Source organism: Entelurus aequoreus, linkage group LG07 (assembly GCF_033978785.1).
Source record: "Entelurus aequoreus isolate RoL-2023_Sb linkage group LG07, RoL_Eaeq_v1.1, whole genome shotgun sequence".
Lineage (NCBI taxonomy): Eukaryota > Metazoa > Chordata > Actinopteri > Syngnathiformes > Syngnathidae > Entelurus > Entelurus aequoreus.
In genome coordinates, this window is record NC_084737.1 from 42190807 (window position 1) to 42216596 (window position 25790).

At 39.2% G+C, this 25790-nt stretch overlaps 1 protein-coding gene across 2 annotated transcripts in view; it reads right to left on the bottom strand.

Annotated features, from left to right (window-relative positions):
* The window catches only part of LOC133653889 (metabotropic glutamate receptor 7-like), a 280613-nt gene that overhangs the window by 112215 nt on the left and 142608 nt on the right, over positions 1-25790 (bottom strand). For both annotated transcript variants that reach the window (XM_062053704.1, XM_062053705.1), the window contains exons 2-4: positions 23649-23865; positions 3071-3215; positions 2408-2562 (exon numbers count right to left, since the gene is read on the bottom strand). In XM_062053704.1, coding sequence (XP_061909688.1) covers positions 2408-2562; positions 3071-3215; positions 23649-23865 — 517 coding nt within the window. The remainder of the gene's footprint in view (positions 1-2407; positions 2563-3070; positions 3216-23648; positions 23866-25790) is intronic.

Sequence of the window (25790 nt, forward strand, 5' to 3'; positions counted from 1 at the left end):
AACTGTATGTAGTCCAGCACTGTTCCTGTGGCTGTCTCCAGCTCCTGTTGTTGGAAGAGGTCCCAATTTGTGTGTTGGAAGCAGTCCTGAAGTTTGGGGAGTGCATCATCAGGCCAGGTCATAACAGTCTTTGTGATGGGCCTGGCTTGGCGTCTGATGGGGGTGTAGGTAGGAGAGAGCAGGAGGGAAAGATGGTCTGACTGTCCAAGCTGGGGGAGGGGTGTAGCTCTGTACGCGTGCTTCACGTTGGTATACACGTGGTCAAGGGTGTTCTTGCCCCTTGTAGAACACTTCACGTGCTGGTAGAACTTAGGGAGTACAGTCTTTAGATTGGCCTTATTAAAATCCCCTGCTATGATGTGAACACCATCGGGGTGGGCCCGCTGCTGTTCGTTGACGGTGTTCAGCAGAAGAGAGAGCGCTGTGTTTACTTCGGCGTCCGGTGGAATATACACAGCCGTGATGATAACAACAGACAGCTCTCTCGGGAGAAAAAAAGGCCGACATCTAACAGACATGTACTCCACGTCCGGGCAACAGTGCTGTTCAATGATTGTCCCGTTGTTGCACCAGTTCTCATGCACGTAAATACAGAGCCCCCCTCCTCTGCTCTTACCGGAGTCCTTAGTTCTGTCCCGGCGGAGCAGAGTGCAGCCGGCTAGCTGCATGCTAGCATCGGGTATTTCCGGGTGAAGCCAGGTTTCGGTGATAATCATAGCACAACAGTCCCGAACATAGCGGTTTCCAGCGAGTTGTAACTGTGATCAACAGTCTAGTATTGATCACAGTTTGCAGTGTGGTAAAAATGTTGTGAACTGTTACAAAAAAATGCAGGGTTAGCGCATATTTTTCATAAAAAGTGAAAGTAAAATTAACATAAATGTTTTCATCATTAAATACAGTGCAGTAATTTGCATTTAAAACTCTAGGATGTGTGTGAGTGTTTAATATTTGTCAAAAGATGACAAGCAGACACAAGGATGTAGATTCTGAGGATGGTGCAAACTAGGGCTGGGCGATATATCGATATATGCGATATATCGCGGGTTTGTCTGTGATATAGAAAATGACTATATCGTGATATTCGAGTATACGTTCTCACGCAGTGGCTTTTAGCTGCGGACATTACACTACAGGCTCTTCCCACTCTTTCTTTTCTGTCCTTCTCACAGACAGCGAGCGCACCATCTTACGTCACATACTGTCACGTCCTACGTCACATACGTATACGCCCTCGCGCAGCAGAGAGGTAGCAGCATGACTAAAGTTAGCTGTGGTGCGAGTGGCAATACGAGAGAAAGAAGGTGCGAATTTGGTAAGAAATGAAGGAAGAATTAATTCCCAAGAAAAACAGCACGGGGTCCATCGTCTGGCGGTGGTTTGGCTTCAAGTGGGAATATGTCGAACAGACAACCGTAATTTGTCAAGTGTGGGTAAAAAGCATTGCTACAAAAAGTAGCATTACTGCTAATATGTAGTATCATTTGAAAAGTCACCTGCTAGAGAATGAAGAGTGCTTACTCCGCATGTCAACAGCTCCGTTCGGTGCCACACCATCAAAATGCAGAGGCAAACACTTCCACATCAACACCGTATGAAAAAAATAGTCAACAACAAAAGAGATAAAGTCTGCAGGAACCTACCACATAGCGAAGGACATACACTATTTGATTTCCTATTAAGCAGCTAATTTTTATTTGACACTTATTGAAATATCTTGTGTGACATTATGCACAAAAGTGCACTTTATTTGTTTTAAACTATTGTTGTGGTGTTCTGTACAAAAAGTGCACTTTAATTTAGTGTTGTTTTGATTTGTCATCTTAGAGACATCATGCACAAAAGTGCACTAATAGCTTGTTTTAAAATGACTGACAATTTTGCACTTTCTGTTTTGGAAATGACATGAATGTTTGTGCCACTGCTTACTAAGTGTTTAATAAATACAGTGTTGGTCAATTGACTTAGTTGTGATTTCCCTCTCTGCATGAAAGTTTAAAATGAGCATATATTAATGCACTATGAACAAAAATGTTTTAATGTAGACACATAGAATCATCATACTGCTGTGATTATATGCATCAAGTGTTCATTCAAGGCTAAGGCAAAATATCGAGATATATATTGTGTATCGCGATATGGCCTAAAAATATTGAGATATTAAAAAAAGGCCATATCGCCCAGCACTAGTGCAAACCTTACACAATTATTTGAGTCAGAATATCAACAAGTTTATCATTCTAAACTTGATGTGAGTATTTCAAATCTGTTCTAATCCTTCCACATGGATACAATTAGCTATTGTTATTCATTATATGTAATTAAATAGAAATAGAAACAGCAAAAGGCCTCGTCTCAACAAAACACAGCGACAATATTGATGCACTGTGACGGCCTTTGTGTGTACCTTTGATAGAGGAGCGCTTGGGCAGTATGGTGATCGCTCCCACTGCTACATCCTCGAGCTGGTGGATGGGGCTGCTTTTGGTCCCCCAGCTGTCAGATCCAATCCAGAGGAAATGGCCCCCATGATTGGCCCTTTTAGTGGCATTCAGAACTCCCCTGCAGAATTGGGAGAAAGCACAATGCAATCTAAACTTTTATACCAAATGATGCTACTGTCTTGTCTAGACTTTTAGTTGATGTCATTGTATAGATTACTAAAAAGGGAGAACAAACTTTACAACAGTAGATATAATGATAACTGCTCGAATAATTTGTCAATACCTGACAATGTTTTGAATGTCAAATTTGACTTTTGTTCTCCACTATGATATCACAGAGAGCAGATATTCGATTCTGTGTTTCTTTGCGCAGATATTTCCCAAGGGGAGGTGTAATTGACACAATACCTGTGTCATTTACTTGCGATCTGTATTCCCTGCGTACGTCGTCTTATGTTTGTGGTGTCGAAGGCATGTGTGTGGAACAGACTTGCTGCATGCATGGTAAATCTTTGCCTGTGGCTTGTCTACAGGAGCTGCCACTCAGAGATTAAAGAGTGTAACATAGCAACACATCAGCATGCCTGAATGGCATGGAAGACGCCACCATGTGCAAGGCTGCTCACCGTATGTCTTCTTCATTGGCAAAGATGATGACTGCCCTGGAGTGTTGGGTTTCCAGTAGTTGTTGAATGGCTTTGTCGTAATCCTCCAGCTTGGGGTTGTGAGGAATTTTCAAAGACTGGGCGATGCAGATTCCACCCCGATATCCTATAGAATAGAATAAAAACAAACAACAACAGAAAGGTTCTGAATATGTGTTTTTAGTATTAAAACCTCTTAAGGCCCAAGCTGTCATGTCTGTGTGATCATGTTTTGTGTTAGTCATGTCCTGTTTGGTTTTGGTCACTTAGTTCCTGTTTTTTCACTCCCTTGTTTTGTTTCCATGGTTACCCATTAGTTTCACCTGTTCCACGTTTGGACTCACACACCTGTTACCAATCATGTCACTGTTATCTAAGCCTGTCTTTTTCTGTTGGTCGGCCTGGCGACATTACTTCTGTTCACTCTGCTCATGCCATTGTCATGCTGCCATAGTTTCATGCTGTTCGTTCTAGGAACAGTAAGTGTTATTTGTTCATGTCCATAGTTTTGCCTTTGTGCTAGTTTTTGTTTCATTAGCCAAGTTTGTACTTCCGCCTTGTGCGTGCTTTTTGTTTGTACCTTTTTATAGTTATTATTAAATAATGTCCTTACCTTCACGCCATGTCCAGTCCAACTTTACTTGCATCTCGGGAAAACAAACATTCCAAAGTCCACGTCTTGACACAAGCTGTTTGTTTACATATTTTTTGTATTTCTCTTTGCTATTTGGGCTTATTGGACCCTAATTAGAATACAAACTAAGAATCATCTTTTTATATGATGTACTTAGTCCATAAGTAACAAACGTGTACTTCATGTTTAGTGACATGCTAATTCTTATTTTTACACTTTTTTTTTTCCAAATTCCATTGTATGTTATACTCTTCTGACACCACCAGATGGCAGTATAAGTGTCCACATAAGCACATACAACCCCAATTCAGTAGTGTACACAATTTTGGAAATAAGAGCTAAAAGGTGATGTCCACGCATGTGGCCAACTAAGCCTTTATAGGTTTTTAATGATAATCTTACAGCACACACTGACTTACTACAATCGAGTGAACTCTAATGCCAACTAGCAGCCTACTGTTTATCTGTATACTATGCAATATCATTTTTCATTGCTGGGCAAAATCTAATCTGTGCAACATCGTACCAATGTGCAATAACCCAACTACTTTTTTTTTAGACTTGTATATAGCGCTCTCCTTCTTGCACTGTTTTTAAAGTCATTTTATATTACTATACTTTTTTATTTTTATATTTATGTAGCTGTAAATAATCTAGAGCAAGTCTATTTAACTGGCGGACCCGGTGCCAAATCTGGCAAGGGAATGACATCATACCAGCTCAAGAGTTCTCCACAGACAAACATTTTTTCAGCATTTTCCTAAAACACTGGACTGCTCCTGTTCTATTGAGAACATTAGGACCACTGTGAACACATTGGCAGGCCCTTGACTTTAACCTAGACAATTTAACCTTGCTAGCAAACATGGGGTCCAAACGTGTGATATACATAAGTGAGGCACCACTTTAAGTCATCTCCGTTTTGGCAGTTACCCATACACATGTTTTCGTAATGTGATTTATGTAACTAAGTAGTTGCTATAGCTGTTTTACTTCATGGAGGCAGTAGTCATGTGTTTAACTTAGTTGTACTACTAGTCTTCAAGGTTCCATTATAGGTCCTCTCTTTTTCATGATTTGGGCTTTTCAACTGGAAGTGCGTAAGTTCAAAAATCTTGTGAGACTCACATTTTTACAGCAGAGTCTTAATGTTGAAGACAGGAGCTGCTTCAACGTCATTGTACATGTGTATAATTGCAATAAAATGCTCTCTATTCTTATTGAAACTTTCAGGGAGGTTTTCATGTAACATTAATATTGTTGGAAATCACCTTGATGTACAACTCCAATCCATCATACTGAAAGACGTTGCAACTAGTTTGCCCCTCACATGTAATGCAGCTAAATAAAACACATCAGTGCAATGCAGTGCAGTTTAAAACCACAGTAAGCTACACCAAAAAACACTAATAAACATATTGATAAAAACATTATTATTAATATCTAGTGCAGGTCTACCTAATCAATCGCTAGTAAGTTCTTTTTTTACATCTTGGCAATGACCGACAAACCAGAGCAACATGCCATAAATCACATACCGCACCTGACTGAACACCAGAATCTATTTCTTAGCGTGAGAGAGTGATAAACAAAATCCGTGACAACAAATTCAATAATCTTCAACGGGTACATAAAGTTATTGATTTTATGTTATGGATTTGTCATTGCCCTTATTTAAAGACTTTATCTGACATTGAACTCTCATCTAATCAGTGTTTACATACAGTAATCACAAAGAGAATATCATTACTGACAATTAATCATTTTTAGACAGGTCACCATTAGAGATGTACGATAATCTCGGCCTGCCGATATTATCGGCCAATAAATGCTTTAAAGTGTAATATCGGAAATTATCGGTATTGTTTTTTTTATTATCGGTATCGTTTTTTTGTTTTTTGTTTTTTTTAATTAAATCAACATAAAAAACACAAGATAAACTTACAATTAGTGCACCAACCCCAAAAAAACCTCCCTCCCCCATTTACACTCTTTCACACAAAAGGGTTGTTTCTTTCTGTTATTAATATTCTGGTTCCTACATTATATATTAATATATATCAATACAGTCTGCAAGAGATACAGTCCGTAAGCACACATGATTGTGCGTGCTGCTGGTCCACTAATAGTACTAACCTTTAACAGTTAATTTTAATCATTTTCATTAAAGGCCTTCTGAAATTAATTTTTTTTATTCAAACGGGGATAGCAGATCCATTCTATGTGTCATACTTGATCAATTTGCGATAGTGCCATATTTTTGCTGAAAGGATTTAGTAGAGAACATCGACGATAAAGTTTGCAACTTTTGGTCGCTGATAAAAAAAAGCCTTGCCTGTACCGGAAGTAGCGTGACGTCAAAGGTTGAAAGGCTCCTCACATTTCCCCATTGTTTTCAATGCAGCGAGAGTGATCCAAACAGAGAAAGCCACGATTACCCCATTAATTTGAGCGAGGATGAAAGATTTGTGGATGAGGAACGTGAGAGTGAAGGACTAGAGTGCAGTGCAGGACGTATCTTTTTTCGCTCTTACCGTAACTTAGGTACAAGGGCTCATTGGATTCCACACTCTCTCCTTTTTCTATTGTGGATCACAGATTTGTGTTTTAAACCACTTCGGATACTATATCCTCTTGAAAATGAGAGTCGAGAACGCGAAATGGACATTCACAGTGACTTTTATCTCCATGACAATACATCGGCGAAACACTTTAGCTACGGAGCTAACGTGATAGCATCGGGCTTAACTGCAGATAGAAACAAAAGAAATAAACCCCTGACTGGAAGGATAGACAGAAAAACAACAATACTAATAAACCATGGACATGTAACTACACGGTCAATGCTTTCCAGCCTGGCAAAGGTTAACAATGCTGTTGCTAACGACGCCATTGAAGCTAACTTAGCAACGGGACCTCACAGAGCTATGCTAAAAACATTAGCTATCCACCTACGCCAGCCAGCCCTCATCTGCTCATCAACACCCGTGCTCACCTGCGTTCCAGCGATCGACGGTGCGACGAAGGACTTCACCCGATCACCGATGCGGTCGGCGGCCCGGAGACGGAGGAAGTCAAGGTGAGGTCCGCGGCTAGCGCGTCTGCTATCCATCTCAAAGTCCTCCTGGTTGTGTTGCTGTAGTCAGCCGCTAATACACCGATCCCACCTACAACTTTCTTCTTTGCAGTCTTCATTGTTCATTAAACATATTGCAAAAGATTCACCAACACAGATGTCCAGAATACTGTGGAATTTTGAGATGAAAAGAGAGCTTTTTGTATTGGATTCAATGGCGTCCGAATACTTCCGTTTCAACGATTGACGTCACGCGCATACGTCATCATACATAGACGTTTTCAACTGGAAGTTTAGCGGGGAATTTAAAATTGCACTTTATAAGTTAACCCGGCCGTATTGGCATGTGTTGCAATGTTAAGATTTCATCATTGATATATAAACTATCAGACTGCGTGGTCGGTAGTAGTGGGTTTCAGTAGGCTTTTAATTACTACTTTCTATGTAACTATTTTTATTTTGTTTTACTTTCTTTTTTATTCAAGAAAATGTTTTTAATTTATTGATCTTATTTTATAATTTGTTTTAAAAAGTACCTTATCTTCATTATGCCTGGTTGTCCAAATTAGGCATAATAATGTGTTAATTCCACAACTGTATATATCGGTATCGGTTGATATCGGTATCAGTAATTAAGAGTTGGACAATATCGGAATATCGTACATCGGCAAAAAGCCATTATCGGACATCCCTAGTCACCATTAATGAGTTTACACAAGATCAAAGGTCCTGACTGCGTATGTGCTTAGCTAAATAGCAGCCACACTTTTCAAACTGCATGAATCCAATTTACTTCTGATTGTGGGATAAAGGAGATATATCATATATTAAAACAGTAGAACCGGTTGAATAAACAAATAACGCTATCACCTGTGGGATTGTAACAGCAAGCCTCCTCTTGGTCAGCAGCTTGCATCCTGAATCAACAGCAAAGCTTTACCCAAACCAATTACATTTTTCTCCCACTCAAGATTTTTAATAGCCTATCCAACGACGTCTCAGTTTGCATATCTCTGAGTAGACAGATAAATGGAAGTAAACTCCTAATTGCCAGTCTCCTCTGGCTCATTACTTTGATGCAAACAGTTTTTTGGCTGGCAGAGAATGCATCTCCAAATTTGGTTTGGATGGTGGCATTTTTTGTCAAGCTAAAGAAGGACAATTGCTGAACTCTTTGCCAACTCTCTTTCTCTAAGAATCAGCAGGCATGTGAAAAACGATTCTCAAAGTGCCTGTAGACCTGTGGGATGACTTCTGTTATCCCCCCCCCCCAAGTGGACTAAACCTCAACATAAGGTGCCCACCAATGGGTTTGGCTTCTGCTAAAAGGTTTGTGGTATCTGTTAAACGGAAACAAGCTCTGTGCCATTTGTGCAGTCAAGTCAGGGTTGTAGGTCTCCTAGCGATGACGCTAAAGCTCAGCTTCTGCAAAGAGATTACAGCCTGAAAGCTTATATTATGACACCCAACGCACTTAACATCTGATACTAGCACATTAGCAGCACCTTTTTTGCAGGGGCCAATCAGTCTGCAGGTAGTTATCTCACCCATCCATTCCACAGGCTAAAAAAAAGATAATATTCTAAGAGTTTGGGCCTCATGAAAAAGCATAATGACAAACACCCTAAAGGCATGTGATGAAGAGTAATGGTGCTATAACAGCCTTGAACCACAATATATTAGGGTCTCATGTTAGTCAATAATGCAGAGAGAGCATGAGAGAAAGACCACAGGAAGGGCTGATGAAGATTAGAAGCATTGGGAGACGATTTCGTCTTCAGAGCTGGCTGTTGCTGACCAGCTGTAGCAAGATGGTGTCTGAATTATTGAATGGCTTTGGAACACCTCATCTGTCAGTCAGTCAGTCAAGTAGTCAGAAAGGCAGGCCTGATGAAAATTTGAGTGCCGTATCTGTACTTGCAGAATACCGGGGTGTGTGTCGGACCGCCTCCGCCTGTCACCGCAAAAAGAAAAGAGAAGGAGAATCTTGGGCCCAGACCGAAGGGTGGAGAGGAGAGCTGTCTGTCTTAGTTGGGGAGCGTGATGTGAAAAATGTCAACCTTACTAGCCTTACTCGTTCTTCCGCACTTTTTTTCAATGTGACAGTATTTTCACTCAGAGGGGTAAAAGAAAAATATCACAGGCAAAATGTGTGACAAATGAGACCCAGTGGGTTTTTCACATTGCCATTGCAAAGCGGGCATGGCACGCGCTATCTCACTGTCTAGCACAGTTTGTTGGGGTTCTAGCAGCAGTAACGCGTTACACTTGAGCCACTGCTATTCATTGACTGGTTGACACGGACTAGGGATAACGATGAGCAACTATGCAATAATCAGTTGTATTTACAGTTTGTACAGAAGCTGGTTAATGGGCACTGTCTGGCTACATAAATATTTGTGTTATTCTTAGAACTTAATGTAAGAAGGGTCATGCAGGCAATAAACTGAAGAGCTTGTGAAAAAAATGTGCTGTCAAACAATAATTTATTGTAAACAAATTAATCACACTTTGGAATGTTTTAAATCCTAAACCATGTGTTTGCATTATTTAAATTAACCTAAAAAAGACCCCTATATTTGAACACAAATGCAATTTTATAGTCAAATGTCACACAATAAAGTTTTAGTTGATTGCACGTTATTGTGTGTGATTAATCACATGCCTTAATGCGTGAACTTTGACAGTCCTAGTACCAATACTGTGAAACCTCTAAATTCCAACAGTTTTTTTAACCACTGCATGGTTCTCATTAGAACCACAGGTAAACAGGATTCCACCTCACCTGACTATGGGTGAAAGGTGGGGTACACCCTGGACTGGTCACCAGTCATTCATAGGACATATTGACAAACTAACAACCATACACACTCACATTCACACACTGTAAAAAAAATTAAATACAAAAAAAACAACATAATAATATCTGCAAAATTTACAGTAAAATACCTGCAGCTGCGGTTGCCCTGAATTCACCTTAACCCAAATTAGGGCAAATTTTAGCATTGCCACTCAGCCCTATCCCCAGGTGCATGTCTTTGGAGGTCGGGGGAACCAAAGTACCCAGAGAGAACCCACGCAGTCACAGGGAGAACATGCAAACTCCACACAGAAATAAACCCAACCTGAGAATCAAACCCAGGACCTTCTCACTGTGAGGCACGAGCACTAACCATTGCTCCACTTTATCTAGCGTCTGCCTGTGTTTCCGAGATATGGGAGCAGTACATGAGGATTTTAACTTGAAAGTATTTGTACAACTTTTCACTGGACAACTCATAACATGACCTTCCGCAACATGTTCCTTCAAGTGAGCTATTAAAAATGAGCCTTAAATGCTCCGTATCTTTTCAATAGCTGCTTGCAGCCAGTTCTAACACACTTAAACACACAGCGTGGTTTATTTAGACATAACCCCTCAATCTCTAAAACGACTTGCCACAAAAATACAGGAAACGGTGTTGTTAGCCACAAGTTAACTAGGCTAATGCTTTAACTCAAACCCCTAAAACAATGAAAGGTATACTGTGAATTTAAATGTAAAATATGAAAATCTTTAGTTTAGACAGAATAATACCATACATTTTAGAGTATTTGCATGCTTGTGATATTAGAGTATTTGCAAATACATTGTACAATTTGTCTTTATTTTCACAGTAAAGTCCCATGTTTTCTAGGTATTATAACCATAGTCATTTAGGTTATCTACTGTTTTTTTGGTTTGCAGGAATCCACTGCATTTATTTACTATTTTGAATTTTAAGGTGTTTTACCGTTGCTATTTAACAACTGCTTGTCACTGTCATTTTTTACAGTGCACCTATGGACACTTTAGAGTTGAATTTGCCTAACACATATATTTTTTTGGAGTACCTGGGGAAAACCCCGACAAGCAATTGACTTACCTGCTTGGACATTAAACAAATCCGAATATAATTGAAATTGGGAAAATATGCCCTTTAAGTCTCAAAACTCAGTATTAGCCAGAAGTGGATGTGGAAGATATCACACAACAGCTCAGTTCAGAAATTAGTTTTAATCATGTGTTTGTTTATTTGAATCATTATTTTCTTCTTATAACACATATTCTAAAATAAGTCCCATCCTCAAAAAGTGTTGTTAAGAGAAGCAGAATGTGAGAAACATTTTTTTTACACTAGTTATTAAGTTTAATGTGTGAGGTGCATCTCTGGTGCACTTTGCGACAAAATGCATTGTACCGTCATTATCATATGTAAAGTGAATATGTGGGTGATTAATTGCTTTAATGTATTAATAGTAATATGGCTTAACATACTTTTACAGATGTGTGACAGGTAACAGGATTAATGTTAGTAACAAACGACAGTTGAAGTCGTAAAACTTTAAAGATGGCTCTACAGTGTGTTATTAATATTTCCGGTATTCCTTATAAAATAATTAGTTTTAAAATCAGATGCTGGCCAACACATTGTGTTTGACTTTACAGGTTCCACTTAAGATGTATTACAAGCAATGTGATTTGATGATGTTTGTGTTTTTTGTCTACACATAACTTCAGCACACAGGACTTTATTGAATTGGTTGTTAAGTCACATTGTCTCACTGCTATGATATCACAATACATATGTAGTTGATCAATTGCAAAGCACCGTGTTGAGCTGAAATTAAGAGGGCTATTTTAACTGCACCTAATCACGTACGGGTGACCATCAAACAGCCTGGTGTCAACACTGTGTGTATTGAGGTGGCATTCCCCCTGCTCCCTTTGTGATTAATACACAGAAGCCAGTTTAATGATCATGATGGCTAAACGCTTGGACGTTCCTTCTTAATCTGTCAACGGGGCCATAGGTCATGCAGTGCATTAAACCGGTTCAATTATTCACCCTCACCCTCCTTTCCTCTTAGATACACTATATTGCCAAAAGTATTTGGCCACCTGCCTTTACTCACTTATGAACTTGAAGTGCCATCCCATGGAATCGTCCAAAATGTCTTGGTACCCTGGAGCATTCAACGTTCCTTTCACTGTAACTAAGGGGCCAAGCCCAAATCCTGAAAAACAAACCCCACGCCATAATTCCTCCTCCACCAAATGTCACACTCGGCACAATGCAGTCCGAAATGTAGTGTTCTCCTGGCAACCTCCAAATCCAGACTGGTCCATCAGATTGCCAGATGGAAAAGTGTGATTCATCAGTCAAGAGAAGGCATCTCCATCTAGAGTCCAGTGGCGACGTGCTTTACACCACTGCATCCGACGCTTGGCATTGGACTTGGTGATGCATGGCTTAGATACAGCTGCTCGGCCATGGAAACCCATTCCATTAAGCTCTCTGCGTACTGTATGTGGGTTAATTGGAAGGTCACATGAAGTTAGGAGCTCTGTAGCAACTGACTGTGCAGAAAGTCTTTGCACTATGGGCTTCAGCATCCGCTGACCCCTCTCTGTCAGTTTACATGGCCTACCACTTGGTGGCTGACTTGCTGTTGTTCCCAAACTCTTCACTTTTCTTATAATAAAGTTGACTTTGGAATATTTAGGAGCAAGGAAATTTCACCACTGGATTTGTTGCACAGGTGGCATCCTATGACAGCTCCACGCTGGAAATCAGTGAGAGCGGCCCATTCTTTCACAATTGTTTGTAGAAACAGTCCTCATGCCTGAGTGCTTGATTTTATACACCGGGCCAAGTGATTAGGACACCTGATTCTTATCATTTGGATGGGTGGCCGAATACTTTTGGCAATATAGTGTATGAAAATGCACTCTGTGCCAATGAATCAAGTTTCACCATTTTGCTTTCTCAAAATTGAAGGCTCTCAATGGATTTGACCTCCCACTTGTCTACTCAACACCATGCAAAGCCAAACCTCAGCGGGAGACTAAATGCTGAAAATTCCATTTATCACCTTGACAGTGAAAGAAGGCTATTTTTTTTCTCCTTCAGTCTTTGATCCTGAATAAATGGGAGCACATCAAAATGAGGTGACGTGCGGATGGCATCCGTGTTTTTCGCATCCTTCTATTTCCTGCATGCTGTTACTCTGCCAGTCTGAGGCTTGGCAATGGCATTAGGGCACGCAGAAAATATCATGCTCTATTTTACACCATTTTCAGAAGCATCAGGCTTCCTCCCCACATCGCTATGGCTGCTAACTAACACTACTCTCCAAGGGAATATTGGCAACTTGCTACAATCAATTCCACTGCGCTATTTTGTGGGAGGTTTTCTTCAAATGTCCAGACAGGCAGTGAAACAGACAAACAAGATTTATCTCTGTCAGATTCACCTGGAGCCAAACATAAGGTCCGCAGTGGAACAGTGTCTCAACCAGGCAGAGGATAGAAAGAAGAGAATAGAAAAAAACAAACAAGAGATCGATACAAGCTGACCATCACTCTACACTTGGCTCGAGGAATAGGGTAGCCATATTGCATTAGTCCACGAGATGGTTCTCCTTGAAGTGGTGAAGTGAGAATCCTACTCATGCCTTTGGCATTCAAATAGGGCAGCCACAAACAACGTCTCAAGGTCTTGTACATCACGCTGCAAAGATGCTGCAACAATAACAAAGTCTTCTATACAGTCTTGTGTGAATAGTCTAATTATAGCTCACTTGCCATTCTGGGTTCGAGTTGCTCAAAATACAACAAATCACAACTATTACACAAATAATATGCATTAAAAGTTGCAACATGGCTGTAATAGCAAAAAAAGAAGTGGATGTTTTTATGCACTCTCACTAGTAAATAAATGTGCCCAAAAATCCGCTTGCTATGGAGCATACAGGAGTCGCTCTAGTCTGCCTATAAAGCACTTAAAAATACACCCAAACACTACCATCAGGCTGTAAGTATACAGTATATGTGATGTAATAACAGGCACATAATAATGTGTAATATTTACATATGTTGCTCATTATAATCATATTGTTCCACATTAATTTCATAAATGCATCACAACAGTCACTTTTCCCTTCCACAACATCACTGATTACTCCTCACTGCAGACTTCATGAGAGTGAACAAATGTAATTTAACACCAATTACTGTACAATGTCTGCTCTCACTGGGTTGCCGACTGTCAGGATGTTGATATATTCCCGTTTAGATGAAGAATGACTGAGAAAAGAGGGGTTGACAGAGTGTTTTTTGGGGTCTTTTTTTTGCCATTTCCGGGTCTAAGTTGGCTGTCAAAGTGTACCAACAGCTCATCTTAGTAAATCGATCTTACACTAAATCAAATTGCATTGAATTGTTCTGTTCTGTGAATTAATTGTTTTTGAATCGCACCGTAACCCATGTATTGTAATTTTAGCCACCTGAATTAGAACTGCCTGCATTAATCATATTTACTTCAGAGACTATAAACCTTTATAGCCAGTAGGGCTGGGCGGTATACCGGTATTGTATGTAATACCGGTATAATTGAGAAAGCGGTATATATTTGATGTGCCTTCGTTACGGCTGTTTGCTCTTCTCTGCGACTGAGAGGCGAAACACAGGACATACCCTTTGGCTCAACCCCGCCCCTTGCGTGTTTACGTAGGCTTCTCTGACACACAACGACACATCAAAACAAACTTTTTGAAAGAATACGTCACCCCTGTGTCGACTTCTTGACTGCAGAGTGATGCAATGTTTTGGTCAGCGACTGCATTTGGTTATTGGTGAGTGACTACAACTTTATTTAAACATGCACCAATTTTCCTGAGAACCTATTTTTCTCCTTGTAGCAACTTTATCCCTAATCTCATCTGTTTATGTTGTTTACTTATGTTAGTGACTGAGCACAGCAGCTAGCAATGTCAAATGTTTAACTATTCTTCAGCTTGAATGTGCCTCTAACCAAAGCCTGTGCGGACTAAGCTACAGTAGTATAGCGGCTGGCGGGCGGAAAAGTAGTTTTAAACTTAACAGCCAGTGGCTTTCACCGCAGTTAGCATGTAGAAGCTCCATCTATCCACGTGCACAAGCGTGCGGCTATAAACCTTACGTTAATGTACAAAATGAACGAAAACTGCTTTGACATAGTAAAGGCTAACTAATTACTTTTAAGAATAAACAACACATTTCGTTACTGCTTACAACAAAAATAATCTGAGTACTGTCAACACTAGTTATCTAGCCATAAAACACTTGGGCAATCTTAAGCACTTTGCACCTTTTTTTAAGATATCGATTTATACCAAATGCCGTCATTCGGACTAAAAATACAGCTGTATCAGTTTTGGTTTGATTGGTCTGGTCTGAGCCCTAATTACCACTTCAAAACTTTGCGTTCAATATCTAAGTTTGTCATTATTTAAAATGATTGGCCTTTGTCTTGACCATGTTAGGAGTCTTTGATCAATGCAAGATGCAAATAACCCAAAACAAATTGATACTATATTGTTATTAATTTATATACTGTAAGCAGTGTTGGAAATACATGGAGTAAAATAGGACCATTCACATTAAAAGGTCAAAATCACAAATAGCGCAACAGCACATACACCATTATTTTTTATAGGACAGCAACAAAATCAATATTTACTACTCTATTATTACAGTACCCTGACACATCAAGATATGAAACATCGCAATAATTTTTCCCACTGTTACCTCTGATATAGTATAACTGGTAAATATTAACATTCAAATGTTTACTTCTTTTTTAAAGGCTTGACTGAACTTTGGTGCAAAACTGTGTGAATGAATCCTGAGATACACTCTTGCATAATTAATGTGTTTATTAAAGATATGATGCCTGGGGATCTTTGAAGGGTTTCCTTAAAGCGAATAATTCCCATTTGTATTTCAATACAAAATATGCTAAAATGATTGCTGCTTAGCTGCAAAAGGATGAGTCAACAAGCGCACTGTTATTCAATTCTCCCGGCATTGCTGGTAAAGACTCACCATAATAACAGTCTGTTTACTGCTCCGTGTAAATGTATTTAAAAAAAATCCATATGAAGTGTGTTTGAGAAATCAAACTGGAGGAAGCTGTGTTTATCAGCATCCAGGGTGAAGTAAAACTTTGAAAATAAGCCTTAAATCAGGAGAACTTCTCAGACCACACTTTAACTGTGTGCAGCTGCAAGTCAATGTATATTACACAGCCGCAAAGAGCTTCTTCAAGTTTTAATGAGTGATCACACTGGATGTGAATGCACGCAGCTAAAATATTTATGCATGCTGTACTGAAGAGCAGTGCCTGCAGGGTTTCATTGCTTCTTTTTTCCATTTTTGAGGTTTGTGCACATTAGTGTGCTGCAGGAGACAGTGATCCCTCCCTGTAGGTTTACCAAATGGATTGGGATGCACAGAGGTGCACGTGAGGAGCAACAGACTACGTGCTCTTGTTGGTTTGCATGTAAAGCAAGACTTTCATTGATGGACAATCATAGATCATTCAGGATATACATATCCAGTTTCTTTTTGAACAATAATACACTATCTTATTGCTAATGTTTGATTCAATGTGCAATAAGCTAACCTAAAGTTCAGGAAAACTATCAAGAACAATGGTGCTTTATTTGTAGGGGTGACTAAGCTGCTAAATACTGCAAATATGCTGCCAAAGCTGAAGGACGCGTCTTAGCCTTATCTCCTCCATCTATCCATCCAATTTATGCTACACTACTACCCCTAATTTTGTGCAGGAAAGAGTTCAGTAGATCCCCACCACTCGCGGAAGTTACGATATGAGTCCACCCGCAAATAGTAAATAAACGTAAGAAATTGAGACGCCCAAAATATCTTATGACAATGAATGTGATAATGGTACGAGTCGGTGTCCCTCTGTTCTTTTGTGCTGTATACTGTAGATGAGTGCTTACAAAGCTGCTATTAGCAAATAAAAGAGTGTTGCCTTCAAGCAATTGTGAGTTTGCCACTGACCATTTTCTGTGCGACTCCAGCTCACTACAGTGAGCCATATTATTATGTGGTTAAGTACAGTGGAACATTTATTTACGAGCGCCTCTGTTTGCGACCTTTACGGTATACCAACCATTACATCTGTGTGTGTGAACCATGTCTCGGCGTACGAACGCTTTATTCATTCATTCATTTTGCATGCCGCTTGAAGCCATCGTGGGATGCAATTTTGAAGAGGCGGTGCCCCCTACGTCACATCCTGTTTACATTCTGTACACATGTATACAGTACATATATAAATATATTATATATATATATATATATATATATATATATATATATATATATATATATATATATATATATATATATATATATATATATATATATATAGACTTAGACTTAGACTTAGACAAACTTTAATGATCCACAAGGGAAATTGTTCAACACAGTAGCTCAGTTACAATGATGGAAAGGACAATGCAGGTATAAATAGACTAATATAGCTATAAAAAATCTAACATATATACGAATACATACATAATATGTGTACAGAGTAATTTATATACAGATATATTATATTATGTCTATAACATATATACAATATAAACCAATGACCATGTACAATATTACAGTATATACAGTCTATATGACAGCAGCAGCATAAAATGGAGAGTAGGTCCAGCAGGAAATAGAAAATAGACATTATAAACAAAGAGAAGTAGCTAACATGTCAGGTGTCAGGTAATAGGCAGATGTCATCTATTGCTGTATGGCGAGTGATTATACAGCTGGTATATATATATATATGTATATATATATATATATATATATATATATATATATATATATATATATATATATATATATATGTAGGGGTGACTAAGCTGCTAAATACTGCATATATACAGTATATATATATATATATATTTCCCTGCGAAACAGACTGTGTATATATATATATATATATATATATATATATATATATATATATATATATATATATATATATATATATATATATATATATAATAGGGTTGTACTGTATACCGGTACTAGTACAGTATCGCAGTACTAATGGTTTACGAGTCGAGGAGCGTATTCGGCAGCGCACAATCACAAAGTACTTACAAGCAGACACGGTGTGTAGACAGAAAAGGGTGGACTGCACCCCTCGGGTCGGGAGTGAAGTTCTGCCTCAAGTGGAGAAGTTCAAGTATCTCAGGGGTCTTTTTCACGAGCGAGGGAAGAGTGGAATGCGAGATTGACATACGGATTGGTGCAGCGCTGTACTGGTCTGTTGTGGTGAAGAAGGAGCTGAGCCAGAAGGCGGAGCTCTCGATTTACCGTTCAGTCTACGTTCCTACCCTCACCTATGGTCACTAGCTTTGGGTAATGACCGAAAGGACAAGGTCGCAAATTCAAGCGGCATAAATTAATTTCCTGCTCCTTCACATCGAGAGGAGCCAGCTGAGATGGCTCGAGCATCTACTACAGATGCCTCCTGGACGCCTCCCTGGTGAGGTGTTGCGGGCATGTCCAGCCGGGAGGAGACCTTAGGGCAGACCTAGGACACGTTGGAGGGACTATGTTTCATAGCTGGCCTGGGAACGCCTCAGTATCCCCCCTGTAGAACTAGAGGAGGTGGCTCAGGACAGGGAAGTCTGGGCATCTCTGCTTAGACTGCTGCCCCCGCGTCCCGTACTCGGATAAGCGGCGGAAAATGGTTGGATGGATGGATCTAAATATACAATATACTGTATATGTATAAATGTACAATATAATGTCTTCAAAGTTTTTTTTTACTAAAATATGGACATTTTTGAGGTTACAACAAATTATTCATGTCTACATTGATTCTTATGGGGAACTATGCTTCACTATGCAAACTTTTCGGTTTGCGAACCAGGTTAAAGAATGTATTAAGTTTGTAAATCGAGGTTGTACTGTGTAATGAGGATTTTTTTTTTATGCCTGATTATCACATAATTAGTAATCTAAAAAAATGTAATATTTTTGAAGAAAAAAAGCTCAAATGGACATATTGTATTAAAAAAAAACTCAGTTTTAATCAAAATCTGCAACTTTGCGGCTTTGCAAATGCTCAAACATGCATGATGCTTGCTTTTCTGACAATCTATTAAAGGTGGCAGAACATATGAATACTGTCATACTGTACATAACTTGAAGTACAATTATATTGATGCATTAATATCAGATATCAATACTGTGTCAGTCCGACATCCAATGTACAGTGGTATTTAAACTTACAATGTGTTGAGATACAAATTATGTCACACAACCAAGAAGTTGAGGTTCTACTGGATGTCAGGGTGCACTCTAAAAGGGGAACTGCACTTTAAATGTAGCCTGTTATTCACAATCATTACGAGAGACAAGCACATACGTCTATTAAAAAAACACTTACAATATGCGGCGAATGGGAGTTCCCTATGTTGCCTTCATCCATTCACCTATTTTCTACCGCTTGTCTCTTTTAGGGTTGCAGCACCTGCAATCGGGCGGGAGGCAGGGTACACCTTGGAAAGCCCTTTAAAATAACTTTAAAACCCTGTATTAATGTTTTATGTACACGCTTTAAAGGCCTACTGAAATGATTTTTATTTATTTAAACGGGAATAGCAGATCCATTCTATGTGTCATACTTGATCATTTCGCGATATTGCCATATTTTTGCTGAAAGTATTTAGTAGAGAAAATCGACGATAAAGTTTGCAACTTTTGCTCGCTGATAAAAAAAGCCTTGCCTGTACCGGAAGTAGCGTGACGTCACAGGAGCTAGGATTCCTCACAATTCCCCGTTGTTTACAATGGAGCGAGAGAGATTCGGACCGAGAAAGTGATGATTACCCCATTAATTTGAGCGAGGATGAAAGATTCGTAGATGAGGAACGTTACAGTGAATGACTTGAGAGGCAGCGATGGACGTATCTTTTTTCGCTCTGACCGTAACTTAGGTACAAGCTGGCTCATTGGATTCCACACTCTCCTTTTTCTATTGTAGATCACAGATTTGTATTTTAAACCACCTCGGATACTATATCCTCTTGAAAATGAGGGTCGAGAACGCGAAATGGACATTCAGTGCCTTTTATCTCCACGACAATACATCGGCGAAATGCTTTAGCTACGAGCTAACGTGATAGCATCTTGCTTTAACTGCATATAGAAACAAAAGAAATAAACCCCTGACTGGAAGTATAGATAGAAAATCAACAATACTATTAATCCGTGTACATGTAAATACACGGTTAATGCTTTCCAGGCTGGCGAAGGTTAACAATGCTGTGCTAACGACGCCATTGAAGCTAACTTAGCAACCGGACTGCACAGAGCTATGCTAAAAACATTAGCTCTCCACCTACGCCAGCCAGCCCTCATTTGCTCATCAACACCCGTGCTCACCTGCGTTCCAGCGATCGGCAGAAGGACGACGGACTTCACCCGATGCGTTTGGCGGCCCGGAGACGTAGGAAGTCAAGGTGAAGTCGGCGGCTAGTGCGGCTAGCGCGGCTAGCGCTCCAACAAAGTCCTCCTGGTTGTGTTGCTGTAGTCCGCTGCTAAGACACTGATCCCACCTACAACTGTCTTCTTTGCAGCCTTCATTGTTCATTAAAAAAATTGCAAAAGATGTCCAGAATACTGTGGAATTATGAAATGAAAACAGAGCTTTTTGTATAGGATTCTACGGGGTACCATAACTTCCGTTACTCGGACTTCGTCACGCGCATACGTCATCATACCGCGATGTTTCAGCCGGATATTTCCCGGGAATTTTAAAATGTCACTTTATAAGTTAACCCGGCCGTATTGGCATGTGTTGCAATGTTAAGATTTCATCATTGATATATAAACTATCAGACTGCGTGGTCGGTAGTAGTGGCTTTCAGTAGGCCTTTAAATATATATAACATGTAGTCACAGACATTTCCATAACAATATTAAATACGTAGAATATTTCCCATATTTTGATCATTTTAAGCGTTACCAGAACTTATTTTCCTGGGCACATTTACTTCAGTGACCATAGCAATATACTTCTTACTTTCGGCAACAAACGCGTGTGTTTTCCCATCATGGCAGACTTCGTAAGAGACAACAAAGATGACTATTTTTGGCTTTTTGTATCTGGCAAGGAGGATACTGCTCAAAGAAACTTCATCACAACGAAAGACAAACTGTTTGTGCTAACAAACCCCGCTTGCCCAAAATCAACTGTAAACGTCACCGGCCAACTTGACCAAATTGAGTAAGTCACTATAATATTGATCGTGATACATGCAGCACACCATGCTATTGTTATTACAACTACATACACCGTCGAGCTAGCTGTTTACAAACAAAACATGAATTGTGGTCTAATACTTTACAGTTACTGTAATATGATTGTTCATGTTTTTCAGTCAGTACAGATTGGTGTCCTATCTCATTATGTTGTGCATTACAAACACAACAGCTGGTCTGCTGTTTATGGCTAATGCCGTAGTTTGCCGTTGCAAGGCGATGTGTTACTATTTACTATGGGGCGGTATAGCTCGGTTGGTAGAGCGGCCGTGCCAGCAACTTGAGGGTTGCAGGTTCGATCCCCGCTTCCGCCATCCTAGTCACTGCCGTTGTGTCCTTGGGCAAGACACTTTACCCACCTGCTCCCAGTGCCACCCACACTGGTTTGAATGTAACTTAGATATTGGGTTTCAATATGTAAAGCGCTTTGAGTCACTTGAGAAAAAGCGCTATATAAATGTAATTCACTTTACTAATTCACTTCACTTATTAGGGATGTTCGATAATGGCTTTTTGCCGATATCCGATATTCCGATATTGTCCAACTCTTTATTTACCGATACCGATATCAACCGATACCGATATCAACCGATACGATATATACAGTCGTGGAATTAACACATTATTATGCCTAATTTGGACAACCAGGTATGGTGAAGATAAGGTCCTTTTTTTTAAAATGTATAAAATAAAATAAGATAAATAAATTAAAAACATTTTCTTGAATAAAAAAGAAAATAAAACAATATAAAAACAGTTACATAGAAACTAGTAATGAATGAAAATTAGTAAAATTAACTGTTAAAGGTTAGTACTATTAGTGGACCAGCAGCACGCACAATCATGTGTGCTTACGGACTGTATCCCTTGCAGACTGTATTGATATATAATGTAGGAATCAGAATATTAATAACAGAAAGAAACAACCCTTTTGTGTGATTGAGTGTGAATGAGTGTGAATAAGTGTAAATGGGGGAGAGAGTTTTTTTTGGGTTGGTGCACTAATTGTAAGTGTATCTTGTGTTTTTTATGTTGATATAATAAAAAATAAATAAAAATAAAATAAATAAAAACTGATACCGATAATAAAAAAAACGATACCAATATTTTCCGATATTACATTTTAAAGCATTTATCGGCCGAAAATATCGGCAGGCCGATATTATGGACATCTCTAGTTACTATGTTAGATAAACAGTTCCTCTATGTACCCTCTTTCAATAACAATGCTGCATACAAAGATTTTTTTTTCCTTTGTGCTATGTATAAACCAGACACGCGACCCGCGAGACGTTATTTTGTGGCCTGCACCTTAATATGAAAATGTAATGTTAGTGCGGCCCGCGAGTTTTATATGAATGGCACTTGACAGCGTCATAATTGCCAACCCTCCCGATTTTTCCGGGAGACTCCCGAAATTCAGGGCAACTATTCTATCGGATGTCTGCTGGTTTTCACCCAAACAACAATAATAAGGGCGTGCCATGATGGCACTGTCTTTAGCACCCTCTACAACCTGTATTAACAGCGTGCCAGCCCAGTTACATGTTGTATGAGGCTTATGCAGACACACGTAAGTGACTGCAAGGCATACTTGGTCAACAGCCATACAGGTTACACTGTTGGTGGCCGTATAAAACAACTTTAACACTCTTACAAATATGCGCCACACTGTGAACCCATACCAAAAAAGAATGACAAACACATTTCGGGAGAACATCCGCAACGTAACACAACATAAACACAACAGAACAAATACCCAGAATCCCATGCATCCCTAACTCTTCTGGCACCGAAATTCGGAAGTCTCCCGGAAAAATCGGGGGGGTCGGCAAGTGTGCAGCTGAGCCGCATCAGAGTGATCAAAGAGCCGCATGCGGCTCCGGAGCCGCGGGTTGCCGACCCCTGTCGTAGGTAGACATTTGGAACACAATAGGTTTATTCTCTGGGTTATTGTGAATTACTTGACATTATCTTGGAATTATATAGTTAATTTTACCCACAGGACTAATTCTGGGTCTATGTTTAGAAACCGATCAGGGCTTTTGGCTGTATGTACCTGTATGGTCTCTCGAATAAATAAGACCCTTGCCAAAAGGGGTATGGATTCATTTCTAAAAGGATGAAATATCTAAAGGGCTGCTGCCTCATACAAGCAACCAAAGTGGTTTGTTCTGGCTGAGTACCAAGATGACTGAGGATCATTACCATTCTCAGTGCTGAGCACTCTCAGTAGCTGGGATACACAAAAGGAAAAAGGATGAGGATGAGTGAAACAGAAAGGAGACACTGTAACACAAAACCCATGCCAAATTCTCTTTTCTGGGTTGTCCAGAGAAAATAAATCAGACACATTCACACGATTCCTAGTGTGCTTTTGCAAATGTAAAATGCTAAAATGGTTACATAAAAAACCAAAAACAAAAAAAAAAACCTGCAATGCTCATTATTGTGATATGTTCTCTACAAGGTTCTTCTGTGTCTGTCTACATCTCCAGTAACACTCTGCTGCTCACTGGGGAGCTGAGGCAGAAGTTGCCAAACATCAATAATTCATTTTTCCAAAACAAGGAACATTAAGAGGAATTGGAAATGAAAAACAGATTTTCTGCCGGGTGGAAAAGGCCAAGTTTGTTTTAAATAACACAAATGTGTTTGAGGAAAGAAAAAACAACAACAACTTGGCTTCACTAACCTGCTTCTTTGGAGAGCTGTGTGAAGGCCTCCACTCCTTTCTCTCCATAGCTGCCTTCTGAAGCGATGGTGGAGACGTAACTCCATCCCAGCGCTCGAATTATATCCACCATGGCCTGGGCCTGAAAGGAGTCTGGAGGAACCACTCTTGAGAAGAAGTCATAGCGCCGGTCGTCACTCAACTCCGGAGCTGTCGACGCATAGCTGATCTGAGGGATCTAGAAAAGGAGAAGAAAGGGAATGTTTACGTACTCTGGAAAGGGTCATCTTGGGTTCCTGGCTGAAGATAATCAACCATGACAATTTGATAAAGGTGGGCTTATGCATTCAGCTACAGTATTTCTTGGCAGACACTTCCTGGAGTCCCCCTTGGTTGCCTGGCAACTGCACTCAGGGTGGAAAAAGTGGGTGGAGCTATTTTAGGAGAAATCCTCTATCGTCATGGTCCAGGTGTCATTCCTGCAGTGCTTCAAACATGCTCCATAATATATAACATACAATGACATGATATACAATATGATGTGATGTGATGTGATATGCTGCGGTCAAGCAATGTAAAAGAGACCGATTCATTAATTAAGATCTGTATTTAATTAATCTTAAAAAAAAAAATACTGAAAACAGCCCTCAAATTGAAGTATTTTAATTTAAATGCATGATATTATTATAAAGATGGGTATATAAAGTATACTAAGCCATGATTTTTTAACAGTAACAGATGCAGGCTATTTTTAATTATTAAGTGTTGAACTTGTTGCTTTTTCTTCAGATAATATAACATAAATAAAAGCCATAAATCATAGCGCTACCAACTCGTAGGCATGCGGAGACGGCAACTTTAGAGATAAAAACAAAATGTTAAAAAACATAATGCATACTAAATATGACTGTTATTAATTAATCACAAATAAGTTTAACTAACGCAATATTTTCACACTATAGATTGCGCATGGTTGCGACAATATAACGCACATGAGAGTGTGTGGGTGTCGTGATCTGTGTGTTGGCAAATAGTGAATATTTTTATCTTAATTGTTATAACTGCACACATGTTAAAATTGCAATTTCAACGGTAAATATGTACAATTATTAGAAAAAAGAATGACGGTAATGGCAAGCAGAATTTTTTTTTAATCATTGTTTTTCTTATAATACACTTTTTGTTTTTGTTTTTGATAAGGACAATGTTTTATGAGCACACGTTACATACTACAATATTTTAGCCAGTGCTAATTCTCAATGTCACTCCCTCGTTGGGCATGTGCACTAGGGATGATGTTTATTAAGAAATTATCGAGTTCGAGCCTATTATCGAATCCTATTATCGAATCCTCTTATCGAACCGATTCCTTATCGATTCTCTTATCGACTCCAGATAGGTTGTTGTATATGGAAAAAAAAACACATACTATTTGGTTTAACAAAAGCTCACTTTTATTATATAACAAAACAATTTAATCTAATAAATAAATAAATATTGACTGTTACCCCCCTAAAAAAATAAAATAAATAAATATTGACTGTTGTTACCCAAAGTATATTAAGTGGGATTTTTCAGAAAAACAAATACATACAGTAACACAAAAACAAGCTGTCTCTGTGATCACTATAGGTGTATAAATAATAATAAAGTGTTAAATAAAATCAGTCCCTTGGGCACAAAACTGAAAATAATACAGCTCTCCAAAAAGTGCAATTCTGCTGCTATTTGACATAACTGTTTGTTATGATGCTTTGGCATTTTTGCACTTTATTTCTTTATTGAAAGAAAATTCTATGAAAAGAAAAGTTCTTTGCAAATGTGGTTACAATGCTAAAAAATGAAAAGTTAAAGCTAAAAAAAGAAATACACTTTATTGAGTTAACATTATTTCTTTATAGGGGGAAATATGTTATGAGCTAGGGAATATAACAACTACACTACCCAGCATGCAACGGGAGTGACGAGCATGCGCGGTAGCCCCAAAAAGTGTTGCTGCATATCGTCACCCGGCAGCTAAGAATGAGGTTATGAGCACGCTGTGAAAGTAAACGTCAAGAACTCAGCCAACACGCCTCGTCTGCAATATTTATAATTAGACAGACAACACATATACAGTGTGATTTTGTTTTGTTTACAAGGTAAGAAAAACAAAAGTTAAAA